This window comes from Salmo salar, chromosome 03, assembly GCF_965601325.2.
Source record: "Salmo salar chromosome 03, fSalSal1, whole genome shotgun sequence".
Lineage (NCBI taxonomy): Eukaryota > Metazoa > Chordata > Actinopteri > Salmoniformes > Salmonidae > Salmo > Salmo salar.
This window is the reverse complement of record NC_138293.1, coordinates 22,191,383-22,209,331: the sequence shown is the minus strand read 5'-3', so window position 1 is coordinate 22,209,331 and position 17,949 is coordinate 22,191,383. Positions and strand designations below refer to the sequence as shown.

At 41.9% G+C, this 17,949-nt stretch overlaps 1 protein-coding gene across 4 annotated transcripts; it reads right to left on the bottom strand.

Annotated features, from left to right (window-relative positions):
• Positions 1–5,684: 5,684 nt before the first annotated feature.
• Positions 5,685–17,705, bottom strand: LOC106599501 (cAMP-responsive element modulator). 4 transcript variants are annotated; one of them, XM_014190769.3, is made up of 8 exons: positions 17,558–17,705; positions 15,822–15,964; positions 15,403–15,534; positions 14,592–14,683; positions 14,254–14,396; positions 11,390–11,569; positions 7,928–8,093; positions 5,685–7,566 (listed from the first exon to the last, which is right to left on the bottom strand). In XM_014190769.3, the coding sequence occupies exons 2-8, from the start codon at positions 15,936–15,938 to the stop codon at positions 7,422–7,424; spliced, it is 975 nt and encodes a 324-aa protein (XP_014046244.1). In that variant the 5' UTR covers positions 15,939–15,964; positions 17,558–17,705; the 3' UTR covers positions 5,685–7,421. The 4 variants fall into 4 exon arrangements, with proteins under 4 accessions (XP_014046244.1, XP_014046245.1, XP_045570586.1 ...); XM_014190770.3 differs by having other exon boundaries at positions 15,822–15,959; XM_045714630.2 differs by having other exon boundaries at positions 15,822–15,942.
• Positions 17,706–17,949: the final 244 nt, after the last annotated feature.

Here is a 17,949-nt window from a genome sequence, read left to right as displayed (position 1 = left end):
TGTGTGTGTGTGTGTGTGTGTGTGTGTGTGTGTGTGTGTGTGTGTGTGGTGCGCGCGCGCGCAGGGGCGGACTTAGCGATTTGGAGTCCCCAGGCAAATAAAAAAAGACCAAATCAGATGTGGCTTTGTGTCACTACAATATAACAACAGTAGTATAATTATTCCAAAAGCCCTATACAGCCTGGAATGGATTGGTGAGGTGAGCATTGGCTCCACAGATATCTGTCTTGTAAATCATAAACTCACTGCCATGAAGCTCGGGAACTTAAAAATATGCCCATGCACAGATAAAGGATTAGACAAAAGTAACCTTATACAGTTGAAGTCGGAAGTTACCATACACTTAGGTTGGAGTCATTTAAAAAAAAAAAAAAAATCAACCACTCCACAAATTTCTTGTTAACAAACTATAGTTTTGGCAAGTCAGTTAGGACATCTACTTTGTGCATGACACAAGTAATTTTTTCAACAATTGTTTGCAGACAGATTATTTCACTTATAATTCAATGTATAACAAATCCAGTGGGTCAGATGTTTACATACACTAAGCTGACATTGCCTTTAAACAGCGTGGAAAATTCCAGAAAATGATGTCATGGCTTTAGAAGCTTCTGAAAGGCTAATTGACATCATCTGAGTCAATTGGAGGTGTACCTGTGGATGTATTTCAAGGCCTACCTTCAAACTCAGTGCCTCTTTGCTTGACATCATGGGAAAATCAAAAGAAATCAGCCAAGACCTCAGAAAGAAATTTGAAGACCTCCACAAGTCTAGTTCATCCTTGGGAGCAATTTCCAAACGCCTGAAGGTACATATGTATCTATATCCATAGTAAAACAAGCCCTATATCAACATAACCTGAAAGGCCACTCAGCAAGGAAGAAGACACTGCTCCAAAACCGCCATAAAAAAAGCCAGATTACAGTTAGCAACTGCACACAGGGACAAAGATCGTACTTTTTGGAGAAATGTCCTCTGGTCTGATGAAACAAAAATAGAGCTGTTTGGAGGAAAAAGGGGGAGACTTGCAAACCGAAGAACACCATCCCAACCGTGAAGCACGGGGGTGGCAGCATCATGTTATGTGGGTGCTTTGCTGCAGGAGGGACTGGTGCACTTCACAAAATAGACGGCATCATGAGGAAGAAAAATTATGTGGGTATATTGAAGCAACATCTCAAGACATCAGTCAGGAAGTTAAAGCTTGGTCGCAAATGGGTCTTCCAAATGGACAATGACCCCAAGCATACTTCCAAAGTAGTGGCCAAATGGCTTAAGGACAACAAAGTCAAGGTATTGGAGTGGCCATCACAAAGCCCTGACCTCAATTCTATAGAAAATGTGTGTGTGAGCCAAGGAGGCCTACAAACCTGACTCAGTTACACCAGCTCTGTAAGGAGGAAGGGGCCAAAATTCACCCATCTTATTGTGGGAAGCTTGTGGAAGGCTACCTGAAACATTTCACCCAAGTTAAACAATTTAAAGGCAATGCTATCAAACACTAATTGAGTATATGTGAACTTCTGACCCACTGGGAATGTGATGAAAGAAATAAAAACTGAAATTATTAATTATCTCTACTATTATTCTGACATTTCATATTCTTAAAATAACGTGGTGATCCTGACTGACCTAAGACAGGGAATTTTACTAGGCTTAAATGTCTGGAATAGTGAAAAACTGAGTTTAAATGTATTTGGCTAAGGTGTATGTAAACTTCCGACTTCAGCTGTACATTTCAATACGAAAGTGTGAACGTGATAGAGAAGTGCAGGTGTTCCCTCGTTTACAGACAATGTCAATCGAGATGCAAACAAATATAGATGCAATATCTGTTTTAAGTTGTGACATAGCTCAACCAGAGATGTTTTATTGTTATGCATGTTAGAGCCCTTGTAAGTAGTTTTGTCCCGTGTGGCTCACTTGGAAGAGCATGGTGTTTGCAACGCCAGGGTTGTGGGTTCGATTCCCACGGGAGACCAGTACGGAGAGAAAAATGTATGAAATGTATGCATTCACTACTGTAAGTCGCTCTGGATAAGAGCGTCTGCTAAATGACTAAAATGTAAAAAAATGTAAATGTCTCAACTACATTTAAGATCTTTAATGTAATAATACCTTCTTTCCACAAGAGGCCAGTGTTGATCAACTATCAGTGAAGGTAGTGGCTTCAGGATTAGACCAGTGTATAACTACATTATTGACCGCTGGAGGGTGCCTTTTCCTGTAGTGGAAATTTCCACTTCAACCACACAGAATGAACTTCAGGAAGATGTTGCAATGCTGCTAATAAAATATTAAACATACACCCACTTCAAGTTGTTCAACTTCTCAGTTTTGATAGTTCCTATCTGACGGATGCAATCCTCATATAGTAAGCATTGTAGGCAAGCTGCTAAATATACAGTAGTTGCTGATTTTCCGTATGACAATGAAACTCTCATCTACGCTCGTACATTCACTCTTCAAATGAGCACTTTCTGTGTAAGTTAGAGTTGGATATAAATTCTGGGAGAATCTATTCACATATAGTCCTCTTTAAAATAACCAATCTCAGACCTCTTTAAAGTGAACTCTGTGGTAAAAATGAGAGAACTCAGTTCTCTTTGTATTCACACTGCCCTTGGCTTTGACTGAGGACCCAACTCTTATGCAGGTTCACTTCACTTATTTTGTGGTCTGAGTTCTCTTTGCATTCACATTGCTGTGTTTAGAAAGGAACCAAGACCTTTTTCCTAACATTCACTCAATGCATTCTGGGTTTTTACAAAGTGCAGGATAAGCCATTCCATCAGAACGTGTAATCAGACAGTTATATACACCTACTTACATTTTGGAAGCGAATAGATTGCATTTAGTTAAAATATGACATTGTAATCAGAAGATACTATTAACATGTAAATATCATTGGTAACAGAATAAATAGCAGAAGAATAACTATAGATTAAATAATGCTGTAATTGAAATTTGTGCACCCAATGTAGGCTACTGCCCCTTTAAGAGCTACAATAGATTGTGTACCCTATGTTGTGATTCTCACCAAATACACTACATATGCAAAAGGATGTGGACACCCCTTCAAATTAGTGGAATCGGCTATTTCAGCCACACCCGTTGCTGACAGGTGTATAAAATCAAGCACACCGCCATGCAATCTCCATAGACAAACATTGGCAGTAGAATGACTCGTACTGAAGAGCTCAGTGACTTTCAACGTGGCACTGTCATAGGATGCCACCTCTCCGACAAGTCAGTTTGTCAAATTTCTACCCTGCTAATGCTTCCCCAGTCAACTGTAAGTGCTGTTATTGTGAAGTGGAAATGTCCAGGAGCAACAACGGCTAAGCCGCGAAGTGGTAGGCCACACAAGCTCACCGAATAGGACCGCCGAGTGCTGAAGCGCATAAAAATTGTCTGCCCTCTGTTGCAACACTCACTACTGAGTTCCAAACTGCCTCTGGAAGCAACATCAGCACAATAACTGTTCGTCGGGAGCTTCATGAAATGGGTTTCCATGGCCGAGTAGCCGCACACAAGCCTAAGATCACCATGCACAATGCCAAGTGTCGGCTGGATTGGTGTAAAGCTCACTGCCATTGGGGCAATGGAAATGCGTTCTCTGTAGTGATGAATCATGCTTCACCATCTGGCTGTCTGGACAAATCTCTGTTTGGCGGATTCCAGGAGAACGCTACCCGCCCCAATGCATATGGCTGTTTTTCATGGTTCGGGTTAGGGCCCTCAGTTCCAGTGAAGAGAAATCTTAAAGCATACAATGACAGTCTAGACAATTCTGTGCTTCCAAGTTTGTGGAAACAGTTTGGGGAAGGCCCTTTCCTGTTTCAGCATGACAATGCCCCATGCACAAAGCGAGGTCCATACAAAAATGGTTTGTCGAGATCAGTGTGGAAGAACTTGACTGGCCTGCACAGAGCCCTGACCTCAACCCCATCGAACACCTTTGTGATGAATTGGAACACCGACTGAGAGCAAGGCCTAATCACTCAACATCAGTGCCCGACCTCACTAATGCTCTTGTGGCTGAATGGAAGCAAGTCCCCGCAGCAATGTTCCAACATCTAGTGGAAAGCCATCCAAGAAGAGTGGAGGCTGTTATAGTATCAAAGGGGGGACCAACTCCATATTAATGCCATGATTTTGGAATGAGATTGACGTGCAGGTGTCCACATACTTTTGGTCATGTATGTTGTCGTTCTCACACTATTCAAACCCCACAATCATTAAACAGCTTATGAAGCGCTCTTAGCCTATAGATCACATATTGGAAAACAAATAATCTTGAACTAAAAACTCCACACACATTTAGGAATTTCTGTGCATCCTTGACAATCGCTAATCAAAACGCAAATACAGCTCACATTTTTTTCAGCGAACCTACATGATCATCTTCTCTTGTGGCACCAATGTGAGGGGTTATGTCAGGGGAAATGCTGTTGCAGTAGTCTAGTGTGTGGTGCGGAAATAATGACAAGCGAACCTGGGGAGCTTTGTGTTCACATTGCCCTAGAAAAGGGAACCGAACCAAGGATTTCAAGAGAACTGAACTCAGACCACCTCTCGAACACATTGTACTAGATACGCACTCGTAGATTGTGTTGACATCACAGAATATAGTGGAGGGTCACAGATTGGCTTTACAATAACAGAACAGTGAGGAAAAACAGTTGTTTTAAGGTTTCATTCCAAAGCCCCTCTGTTCACAGGTCCAGCCCATCCACTCTGCAGTGTCCACAGAACAGGAGAGAATCATGCACTACACCTTCACACTAATACTTCCAGAGAAATTAGAAAGCCAAGGCTTAAAAATATCAGAAGAAACAGTTAGAGCAGAGACAAGGTATAAAAGTTGTTTCCTAACTATACTATAAAGCACTAAAACTGTTCTTGTACTTGAGATGGTCTATATCAAGGCACAAGGCGAGACCCAGATGCAGACACAGGAGGCAGATGGTTGGAGTCTTACAATGTTTAATAATCCAAAGGGTAGGCAAGAGAATGGTCGTGGACAGGCAAAAGGTCAAAACCATATCAGAATCCAGGAGGTAAAGAGTGGCAGACAGGCTCGTGGTCAAGGCAGGCAGAATGGTCAGGCAGGCGGGTACAGAGTCCAGAAACATTCAAGGGTCAAAACCGGGAAGACTAGAAAAAAGGAGAACAGCAAAAAAGAATACAGGAAAAACACACTGGTTGACTTGACTAAACATACAAGACGAACTGGCACAGAGAGACAGGAAACACAGGGATAAATACACTGGGGAAAATAAGCAACACCTGGAGGGGGTGGAGACAATCACAAGGACAGGTGAAACAGATCAGGGTGTAACAGTCTGTGTGATATTCCTTGGGGACCCAAGGGGAGAAAATCTATTTCTTATATGCATTTCTGCTTATTGTATCTGATGCCTGGAGTATCATAATGAAATATGTTAGAGCGTCATGAGGATGTAAGGTGTAACACACTTCTGTTGTCTGTTGACTAGTCTGTTGTGAAATGTTATGGTGTTTGAGGTGAAGATAAATGATGTTGGCTGGTATGTGTTCATTCTTGTGCTTGTTATTTCAGAGGTGAGCCCAAAGGCATGGTGTGGTAGACTTCAGTCCATATAGTGTGTAGTTTTCTGACTGAGGATTAATCTAACAAATAATTTCACTGTAATTCATACTGTGGTATGGACATTTTATTAGAAATAGTATATTTTGACAATCTTGAAACATAAGAGGGATCAATACACATGAGGTGAACATCTGGTTTTAAGAGCTGACCTGTTTGACATACTATTCCATTCTATCCAAAACATTTACTGAGATCAAATGTATTTTACATCTCACCTGAATTGTATAACCACTGGCCTGACAACAAACATACAAAGGACATATACCTGTAAACAGAAAGGTTATCAGGAAATTAAAAGCAAGCAAGAGGCTGCAAAATCACTGCAAGCAGAACTGGTGTGAGGAAAGAAAACGAAGCTGCATCCATCATCATCATCATCATCATCATCATCATAGTCAGGTCTGTGCTCTCATGGACATACCTTTTAAAACAGCGCAGTCATTAACTATTTTTACATGCCAACTGGCACACTATTCCCTATTTAGTGCACTAATTTTGACCTGGGCCCACAGAACTCAGGTAGTGCACTATAAAGGGAATAGTGGGCCATTTGGGACATATCCGATCTGTTATGATCAACGAATTCACATAAAACGTTTATAACGAGTATCAAAATACCCAAACGTCAGCTTATCAGCACTTTCAGTGCTTCTTTTGTACAGTACACTGGCACAGTACTGTTCTGAGACAGACAGACAAAGGGGACAACGACTGGTGAGCGATTCAGTAAACATCAAATGTAGCAATTTTGTGTGGTAAAGCAGAAGTCATTTCAAGATGGTCTTGGTGAGATAAGATTCCCCCAATGGCTAGAAATATATAATTATTTAATATACACTCATCCGAGGGCCAAGCCATGTTTATTTTACATTGAACTGTGTCGTTTGAAAAGAGCAAGTGAAAGGCGTATACTCACATCCTTGACACTGGGACTTACACATTGATTCAGGTAACACGTGAAGTCATTAGACAACTCCGATTGACACTCAAACGGACAAATATAGAATTTCAAAACTCGAATGATTTCGGAAAGTGTATTTACTCATCACACTGTGCTGAAAGAAGAGGTCCATCTGATTTAACAAAGGTATGTTGACAACAGCCAAGGTGAGCAGAGAAGTACAGTAATATGAGAACTGTAGCTAGCAGTGACAAGTAAAGACATATAGGTTTAGCCTGGTCCCAGATCTGTTTGTACTCTTGCCAACTCAAATGCTTTCATTTGCAAGCCAAATGTGATAAAGTAACAAGGAGTTGGCATGACAGCACAAACAGACTGGCACTCAGGCTAAGGTAGGTTGGCTTGCTGGTGAGTCTGCGTGCACTTAATGTGAACTTGCTGGCTGATAGTGAGGCTCTTTCGCAGCTTCTGCTTCTTCAATGCGGTGAGCCAGTGGTGGTGAGCGGTGTGCCTTCAGGAAGCATTTCTACTTCCTCTTTCTCTTCCTCTGCAGGCTGGCATCTCATTGGCTGCCTCCCTGCAAACAGCAGAAGCAAACGCGGCTGGGAGTCACTTGTGTATTCACATACAAGCGCGAGGACAGACAGGGGCCCTGTCCGGAGCAGGACTTGACTTCAGCCCAGAGAGCACAAGCCTATGGCCACCTAACAACCTCCGGTGCAGCATCAAATTGACTGGGCCCAAACAAGCGGAGTAAACGAGAAACAAAGACAGTGAAAGTAGTTTTTGTCCCAGAGTCTTTCTTTTACAGCAGTCAATCTGTAAACTCCACTCTGCTTTCTCAGTAGGATCTCTCTCTCTCTCCTGGTACAAGGCTGAGAGCAGCTACTCATTCTTGTGGCAGTAAATGTCCTTTAGTGCTTTGAGTTCCTCAATGAGGGTCTTGTTTTGGTTTTCCAGCACGGCCACACGGTTCTCCAGACACTTGACATACTCTTTCTTTTTTTTGCGGCACTCCCGTGCAGCTTCCCTAGAGAAGACAGAGGAAAAGAGACGGTCAGTGGGATAAATCCCAGCTCTAAGCACCAATCCAAAACATTTTAGAGACTTCCCATAACATCCAGTCAACCTTTATAGATAATCAATTATCAAAGGGGTGCTTTAAAATCTACAGGAAACTGAGAATGAGGACCATGAATGATTTTGAAATCTGTCCCCCTTTTGCAGTTGTTGACCAAATTCAGAGCAACAGAGTAAAACTAATATGTGTCCCAAAAGGCACCCGACTCCCTATATAGTTCACTACTTTTGATCAGGGCCCCTGGGGAAAAAGTAGTGCACCATAAAGGGAATAGGGTGCCAACTTGGGACACAACCTGTGTCTGTCTCACCTGTTCTTCATGAGGCGGACCTCCCTTTTGCGTGTGACCTCCTCAGTGTGCACCGGGGGATTGTGCATGGACAGGGAGCCTGGGGACGCAGCCATCACCAGACCCTGGTGCAGGCCCGACGAGGTGGGCGAACGCAGCTGGTATGCTGGCATATCTCCAGTGGCAGCTAGGCGACCCAGACAGAACACCAGGGTTAGTTTTAATAGGACTTCTTTTAAATAAGTTTATCACTTGCACAGACAGACAGGACATCAGAATTGGAAGTGATTTAAGTCATTTATTCAAGCAAGGTGGTCACTGGAGAACAAATTCTCGCTTGCATTGACCACTTACCTATATTTAGCTCGTTGGGGCAAAAACCAAGTGCTGTATTTTTTTTACTCCAGTCCTTCAATCACACAGATTTCTCATCTATCTACTTAGAGGATAAGCGACCAAAAATTTGACATAAACGCTGAACACATCATGTAGATGGGTCCATTTAACAACAAAAAACAACTGGACACTTGTTTATTGTTTTTTCTGTTAAACAACCAGACAAGCCCAGATTCCAACGGACCGTGAATTAAGCAAACCAAACCTCATTTCAATGATGTTATTTTTCAACAGACAGATTTAAGATCACAGCACAGGTGCCAAATTAGGGACAGTAGGGCCTAAGCACAGATCTAGCTTTTGTGTGGTTTGAGTACCCACATGAACAAATAATACAGTTTACTATAGAATACTACAGTACTTACTAATGAATTCTGTAGTATACTGTAGAATACTAGACTACACACTAAACTATCCCTTGATCATGTGTAGTACTTTCTATAGAATGTTGTAGTATACTGTGTGTGGGGGGGGGGGGGGGGGGTTACTACAACCAGTCCCGTGTGGCTCAGTTGGTAGAGCATGGTGCTTGCAACGCCAGGGTTGTGGGTTCGATTCCCACGTGGGACCAGTACGGGGGGAAAAGATGTATGAAATGAAATGTATGCATTCACTACTGTAAGTCGCTCTGGATAAGAGTGTCTGCTAAATGACTAAAATCTAAATGTAACTACCTCCTTGACATGTCTTTGTTAGACAATTATGTTAAGACAATCGTCTTCTCTAGTTACTGGGTGGATAACTGCCATCCAAGTGACAGTAGCACTGGCTGTAGCCTACGTTTCAGCCTATATTATTTGGTGATGATTCATTCATTTCTGGGTCAAATCTTGTACTTTGAAAACAATTTCAAAGTACAAAGCAGTCCTAAGCCGCGGTTTGATCCCCCATTCCCCCACTCACTTTCCATATTGTATCCCTCTTATCCATCTCCCAATCTACATTTCTGACCACTATCGGTCAATAAAAAAACTAGAAGAACACAATACATGTATAAAAAACCCAGAAGAGAACACATGAAAGAGTATTTCCAATGTGCTCCTTGGTGTAGGAATGTGGTTCTGATCTGACCACTGATATGTTGATAAATGTCTCTCTGAAGTGTTCTGATACTCCAAAGTAAATACAGGAGAAAACTATCCTTATATGGCAAGAATAAACACTTATTCAAAACAACTATTTTCACAACAAAACATTTGACTAATTTTTCATTTATGAATTTATAATAGCCCAAATGCCACCACTGCACTTGTGTTTGAACGAAAGAGTGAGCAAGTAACAGCTTGCAGATCTAAAGGGATAAACGAGGCTGAATTCTTCTCTCTCCTGTCGTTATCAGAGTGGATGACTAAGCTGGTAGCGCTGAAGCTGTGATCACTGCTCTTTCACTGCTCCCACAGAGGGCTCTGTTCTGTCTGGAATCACAGTATGACTCCCGGCTGACGTCAATGTGAGTCTCACTCGACAGTTAGCATTCTCATTTCCCTGGCCCCATCTGGTTCCAGGAAACCGGAGTGACGTCAACGCCACCCCTCCCCCTCCCCCTCATCTCCCTGGCTGCTCCAGAGAAGCGTTCTGTTTGTGTGTTTTAGGGGGCAAGCAGACAGACAGGAACTGGGTTGAGCAAGCTAACTAAACACTTACTGCCGTGTTCGGTCAACATAATGGCTAGCTTTTCACTATAGGAATGTTGAATGGTAATTATACAGTACTCTTGTAACGTTTTCAAGTCTCAGAGAGAGAGAACTGTGGGCAGGATGCCTCTGTAGTAGCTATCTATTAACCTGAATTAGTAAGTCAGTGCACGTCATTCAGTTTGCTATTGGTTTCCTATGCTCTCTTAAAAATACAGTATTTTGAGAAAAAAATACTCTGAAACACAGCTTTTGAGGCTTCCAACTAAGCCAACTGCTATGATTTAATAACTATGGTAGACTACACACACTTTTGAATAAATTCTAAAAGTTCTGGAAAGACACTTAATAATCCAAACTTTAAAGTAATTACTCACAAGAAAACATGTATTTAGCCCTCTAAATACAGAAACAATGCAAGAACATCTCTGAATTGAACAACAATGCAGGTATACATTGTCTATCACTGCCAGCATGATACATTTAACTTGCTATAAAAGTGAGAAATACTGAGAAAGGACTAAAAGATAGTCACATACCTGATTCAGTCTCATCTCCAGTAACAGCCATATCTTCTACTCTCTAACAATCTGGGATCCACAGTATTACACACTTTCTCTCTCTTTATCTATCTGACTGTGTGTCTTTCTCTCTCCCTGCCTGCTCTCTACATGGAGTGGACACCCATCAACTTCGCACAAAATTACAATTAAGGACACTGACATCACAATGACATCACTGGACCTGCTGAAGTCAATAAGACACTCTGCCTCTAGGCCCCTCCCCTGCTCTGCTCCTGGATCAAATGCTAAAGTGGAGCAACACAATGCAGCAAGATAGGGGAGGGAGGGTTAGCTGGATATTTTTAGACCCTATGACGCAACTAGGCGACGTAGAACAAACATTAGGATATTGTGTCAAAGTGACAGCAGTCGTACTAATGTGAGAACCCTGATTGAAGCACTCCCTGGGGACTCACTTTTACTACTTGTTATTATTATATGATTATTAAGCTTTTCATTCATTTCTCTGAAAAATAAGGTCAATAAGTTCAGCCTAATAAAGAAGTAGCCTAACAGAATGGTTTTAAAATAATAAAAAACAGGAAATGTTCCAGTTATTGGATTGATAGAAATACTGACATTTTACTGAAACCCCTCAGGGAAAAAAGTGTACATTACTCTGGTGGACATTACTCTAACTAACATCATTCAAATATATTCTACTGTTAAATCATAACACTGCTTCCATAGTAACATTACGAGGTCAACCAGCCAAACTTGACACTTTTTAGAGACAAACTAGTCAAGCTCCAGCCATTTCAAGAGCTTCCTTTTGTTCATTTACCAAATGAATGCAAACCTATGAATTGATGAATCACACTTTTCCCTACATAGTGCACTACTTTTGACCAGAGTCAAAATGGAGTTAATTTAGGTACAGTTGTTCCTACCTTGTATCACCACCTGGCCACCTTGTACAGAGAAGAACTGCTGTCCTGAGTCCCCTGCCTGGGTTGCATACTGCAGGATCTGGGGGGTACCAGAGTTGGACATGGCCAGAGTCTGTACGCCCTGCAGACCCTCACTGCCTGGGCTGGCTATCTGGATGGCTCCCCCCTGGGTGATGGCAACTGAGGAGGGACACACATTTTTAGAAGTGATGGGTTACTCAGAGGTATATTGTGTATGTTTGTGTGAATCGTATTAAAAGTTATCTGACCAAAATATTGATAGTAAATGTGCAGAGCTAAAATGGAGTTTGCATTTCTGACCACTGCTACAAATAGCTGATTATCAGCTGCTTCTAAGCAAGATGTTTTGGTCCATTAGATGTTTTTCTTGAAATATAGGAAAGTACTGTACTTCATGGAAGGTAAGGTCACTGGCTTATTGATGCACAACTGTAACCTGGAGAATTTGGCCTCCACAATGAATCCTCCGTTTAAGATCTCTTACACAATAACACAAACTGGATATAGAAATGAATGTCAGGGTTCTCCCCAGGATCTTCTCAGAAGGTGGTGCTGTGGAGTACGGCATGGGGGAGGCCCGGAAAAGGGCCAGTGTCCCGCTTTGGACTCAAAAGTATGTGGACACCCCTTCAAATTAGTGGATTCGGAAATTTCAGCCACACCCGTTGCTCTAAGAACGGGATCGGCGAGTGCTGAAAAATCGTCTGTTCTCGGTTGCAACACTAACTACCGAGTTCCAACATCAGCACAAGAACTGTTCGTCGGGAGCTTCATGAAATGTGTTTCCATGGCCGAGCAGCCGCACACAAGCCTAAGATCACCATGCGCAATGCCAAGCGTCGGCTGGAGTGGTGTAAAGCTCGCCACTGGACTCGGGAGCAGTGGAAACGCATTCTCTGGAGTGATGAATCACGCTTCACCAACTGGCAGTCCGACAGACAAATCTGAGTTTGGCAGATGCCAGGAGAACGCTACCTGCTCGAATGCATAGTGCCAACTGTAAAGTTTGGTGGAGGAGGAATAATGGTCTGGGGCTGTTTATGGTTCGGGCTAGGCCACTTAGTTCCAGTGAAGGGAAATCTTAACGCTATAGCATACAATGACATTCTAGACGATTTTGTGCTTCCAACTGTGTGGCAACAGTTTGGGGAAGGCCCTTTCCTGTTTCAGCATGACAATGCTCCCGGTGACAAAGTGAAGTCCATAGAGAAATGGTTTGTCGAGATCGGTGTGGAACAACTTGACTGGCCTGCACAGAGCCCTGACCTCAACACCTTTGGGATGAATTGGAATGCCGACTGCGAGCCAGGCCTAATCGTCCAACATCAGTGCCCAACCTCACTAATGTTCTTGTGGCTGAATGGAAGCAAGTCCCTGCAGCAATGTTCCAACATGTAGTGGAAAGCCTTCCCAGAAGAGTGGAGGCTGTTATAGCAGCAAAGGTGGACCAACTCCATATTAATGCCATGATTTTGGAATGAGATGTATGACGAGAATCACGTAGTGTATATACACTACCGTTCAAAGGTTTGGGGTCACTTAGAAATGTCCTTGTGTTTGAAAGGAAAGCACATTTTTTGTCCATTAAAATAACATCAAATTGATCAGAAATACAGTGTAGACATTTAATGTTGTAAATGACTATTGTAGCTGGAAACAGCTGATTTTTATGGAATATCTACATAGGCGTACAGAGGCTCATCATCAGCAACCATCACTCCTGTGTTCCAATGGCACGTTGTGTTAGCTAATCCAAGTTTATCATTTTAAAAGGCTAATTGATCAGTCTGAGATATGGCTTTTTCCTTGCAACTCTGCCTAGAAGGCCAGCATCCCGGAGTTGCCTCTTTACTGTTGACGTTGAGACTGGTGTTTTGAAGGTACTATTTAATGAAGCTGCCAGTTGAGGACTTGTGAGGCGTCTTGTCTATAATTAGATACATGCATTAGCATTCTCTCAAGATGCTGAAAGAAAGAAATCCTATTTTTCCACTCCTGTTCCCAAGTCAACATTTAGCCTCCATTTGGTTTATAATTTTACTGCAAGAAATACTTACTTCTGCAGGAGTTATTATTAAGGCTATGTGAGAGGTTATAGACCTACAGTCAGTGTCCAGATTTCAGTGTCCCATCTAAACAGTAAGTTACAGTTCCCTTGACATGTTATAGGCCTATTTGAAGTCCTGTCTTGTGACTGTAGAATTTGTATAGTGCCTCACAATCACACATAACATAGCTGGCACTGCTATCATCCTCTTTTACCACTTCACCAAATCTTTCCCAAACATTACTTTTCTGGCCCCCCCTTCTCTTAATTTTCAACTCTTCATTTTGCTGCTTTTCTCTTATTTAATTAAATGTCAATATTGTCCTCTTTGCATCTGTGGATCAACGTTAACATTTTCTGCAACGGTAACGTTTTCTGCCCGTTCCAAAAAGCATTTGGTGATAGGCGTGTAGTCTATTTGGTACGTGTCCAGTTTGGCCCTAAAGGTTAGGCTTACGCACTAATACCAGATAACCTAAAATAATTTAAGAAAACCCTAAATTTAGCCTATAGATATAATTTGCACACAAATTATACATTTATGTATTTAAGGTATTGTTTTGACTTTATTCAACCACACAATATTTAATAACCCTAAACCCGCCCACCCCTCAGATATAACTGCGGTTATGAGTCAACCCGTGCATCACCAACTCTTACACTCTTTGGGGAGAACCCCCTAATGTCACAATAGTGAGTGCACGTCAACATTTTGACCATAGTTGAATTCTAATAACTATGGCAACCTATTCCCTGTATGGTGCACTACTTTTGACCAGAGCCTAATGAAACTCACTGTATTGGCCGCTGCTGGTCTGATAGATTGAAGTTGGCACTTGAACTGAAGGGACACTGGAGGGTGGAACCTCATCTTCAGGTTTCTCTTCCTCGATTCTCGGAATTGAGGCGGAATCTGATGATAGTTCATTGAGGATTTTTCTGAAAGAAAGAGAAAAGTACGTAATAAACTGCTCTGTTTCGATTGCTTTGAAATGTCATTGCTTGTTTATCAAATTACATCTTGTTCCCTTTATAGTGCACTACTTTTAAACAGGGCCCATAGGTCTCTGGTCAAAAGTAGTGCACTATAAAGGGAATAAGGTGTCCTTTGGGGGAAAAAAAATGTCTACCAACCGATAAGATGGGCGTCTTGAGAGAATCTCTCTTCTTTTCTGTGTGTCTGTGACCGCTGACTCCCCATCTTCAAGCCCAGCTATGGAGGTTATCTGGAGCAAAGGAAAACACTATGAAGTCTGAAAGTAATGCATAGATATGATCCCTGTGTAGGGTCACCTCCCTCCATTTAAAATACCTTACTGAATACTGAAAAATAAGTCATTCCCAGTGCTGAAAACAAATTCGGACAATAGTAGAAATTTCTGGTTGTTTCCTAAATGACACACTATTCCTATATAGTGCATTATTTTTGACCAGTGCTCTATATTAGGGAATATGTACCATTTTGGGATACAGCCTCAAGTCACTCTAGTCTTCTTGGCTAAATTCAGTCAAATCTGCATTGTGTTATTTTACTGAGTAGTTATTTTTCCCCATAGAAAAACCAAGAATGGTTTTGCATACTTGTAGCTATAGTTTCTTAGCCTGAGTGCCAGTCTGTTTGTCCCATCATGCCAAATTCTTGTCACTCTTTGTCATTCCAAACATGCTTGGCTTGACAATGACAGCATTGAAGTTAGCAAAAGCACAACGTTTAACCTTCATGTACACAGAATGTTGTATTGTGTCTGACTGTCTCTAAGACAACACACTGTCTGCTTTCATTAGACAAATCAGCACATGATGTCATCCTAGTGGTCCTTTATTCTCTAAATTACAGATAATCTGTCCCAAATGGCATTCTATTCCCTATATAGTGTACTACTTTTGACCAGAGCCCTGTGGGGGAATAGGGTGTATAGGGAAGGGATGGAGCTCTATTAGCTACCTGTACATTCTGCATCTGTGGTGACTGGATGACAGAGGCCTGAGGAGCCTGGATGACACCCTGAACATGAACTGTCTGCCCACTAGGTAACTGCACCACTGTCATGCCAGCGGAGTCTCCTGTTCCTGAAACCTAGAGGAAGACGAGAGATGTTCAATTGTTTTACAAGCAATTTAAACAATATTTGAGGAAAGTAAATGATCATCAGTACGTCTAAACTAGCTTGAGTGCCAGTCCGTTTGTGCCATCATGCAAAGGCCTTGTCAATTATTGTCATGGTTGGCTTGACAATGAGCAATGGAGTTGACAAAAACACAAACAGATCTGGGACCAGGCTATTTAGACCCCGATACACATCTGAATTATAAGAGTGATGATGAGTGACATTGGCCACAACACACACTTCACAAAGTATCTACCTGAGTGATTACTGCAGTGGGTGAGTTGGATTCACTCTGACTTGGATCTTCATCAGACAGAGAGTCATCAAAACGTCCCTCCTGCTTTGACGACGCAACCGCTGTGTCCATGGTCATCGGACTGGAAATGTCAGGAAACTAGGCTAAGCACAATTAAAATACAGTGAGCTCCATAATTATTGGGACAGTTACCATTTCGTTTTTTTGACTCTGTGCTCCAGCACTTTGGATTTGAAATTATACAATGACAATGAGGTTAAAAGTCAGCTTTAATTATTTGAGGGAATTTTCATCCATATCGGGTGAACCGTTTAGAAATTAAAGCACTTTTGGTACATTTTAGAGGACCAAAAGTATTGGGACAAATTCACTTATTTTTTTATTTAACTAGGCAAAGAACAAATTCTTATTTACAATGACGGCCTACCCCGTCTAAACCTGGATGACGCTGGGCCAATTGTGCCGCGCCCTATGGGACTCCCAATCACGGCCGGATGTGATACAGCCTGGATTCGAACCAGGGACTGTAGCTCTGAGATGCAGTGGCTTAGACCGCTGCACCACTCGGGAGCCTGACTTATATGTGCATTAAAGTAGTCAAAAGTTTAGTACTTGGTCCCAAAGTACACAAAGTTAGGTCTTCTCCTGTGCTGTAATCATATTGATAAACGGGGATACATACAAGTGTTTTAAATAGAGGCAAGGAATGCTTTAGTGTCTTCGCTTGCTGGAAAACATATGCCACAGAGGAGGCTGGTGGGAAGACCTATAGGAGGATGGGCTCATTGTAATGGTTGGAATGGAATAAATGGAACAGAATCAAACATGTGGTTTCCATTTATTTGATACCGTTCCATAGAATCCATTCCCGCCATTACAATAAGCCCGTCCTCCTATAGCTCCTCCCTCCAGCCTCCTCTGGTATGCCATCAAAGTTCCAAGAGCTCTTCATAAAGTTCAAGTCAAGTGGCCTTCAAGTCAAGCATTACAAGAACACACTTCAACCAAAAGGTTGCTGTGATTGTGAATCAAATTAATGTATTCAATGCAATGTAGTGTTAAATGACAGTTGCTATTGCTTGGACCTTAGTTCATATTTTCACTTAACTTTCCCCCCCATGGCGCAAACAGGCGCCTGTCTGAATTCGAAATGGGAGGAGTGTCGTTTCTAAGCTGTCTGAAATGGTTAGTTTGTACCTTTAGCGAGGTTATTACATATGTAACTTTCTGCTACATCTGTAGCCATATTAAGCACCTAAGGATACATTGGGTACAATTATTAAAAGGTCTTGTTGACAACCACAATTTATTTTCTTCAGTAGCTGGCTAGCTAGCTTTTCAAAAAGAGAACGCGAATGGAGTTGCGTCGTTTAGCAATCCAGCTGTTCGATAGAAATTGCGACTCCCACCGAAAAACATTAAGGGTGGTAATGTTAGCTTTAGATAATGTAACTAGCAGCTAGCTAGTAGCAGGGTGAAGTAATAAAAAGTGAAGTAATAATATACGGTCACTGATTGGCAAGCCAATTATCACTGTATACCATGTCAGCTAGCAAGCCAAACACTGTTGCATTTGTTTATGTGCATGAAGTTGTTCAGCTGGCTAGCAAGCAGGAAGTAGATTCGACTGCGAATCGAAAGTTTGTCCATGCGTCATTGTAAACCGTGAACTTTCTGTCTTGTCTCTCCTTTTTTCTGAGCTTGTCCCGCGAGTAGGCTACAGTGTAATAACTTACCAAAGTTATAAATTACGTAGTCAGACTCGTCACTAATTATGGTAGGAGTGGATGGCTCGAGCCACGTAGTCCCCACGTCAGTCCTGATGATGCAGCGCTAAAATGTCGACCAAGCACCCGTCCTCTGCAGCTGAACACCACAGGGAAACTACACGTGGGAGGGACTTCAGTTACTCTACTCCAGTTACTCTACTCTGCTACTGTAACTAGATTGAGGGCAAATCATTCTGTTCATGTTTGTTAGACAACAATGCATGTAATAAACGAATAATAATCATATAATTAACCTTTGATACTGTATATTACTAGCAATACTGTGAGTTAAAAATACTATAATAATGTTTCGACTTACTCTTTGAAGTTTAAAGAGTTAGCCTAAACATTGTCATTAT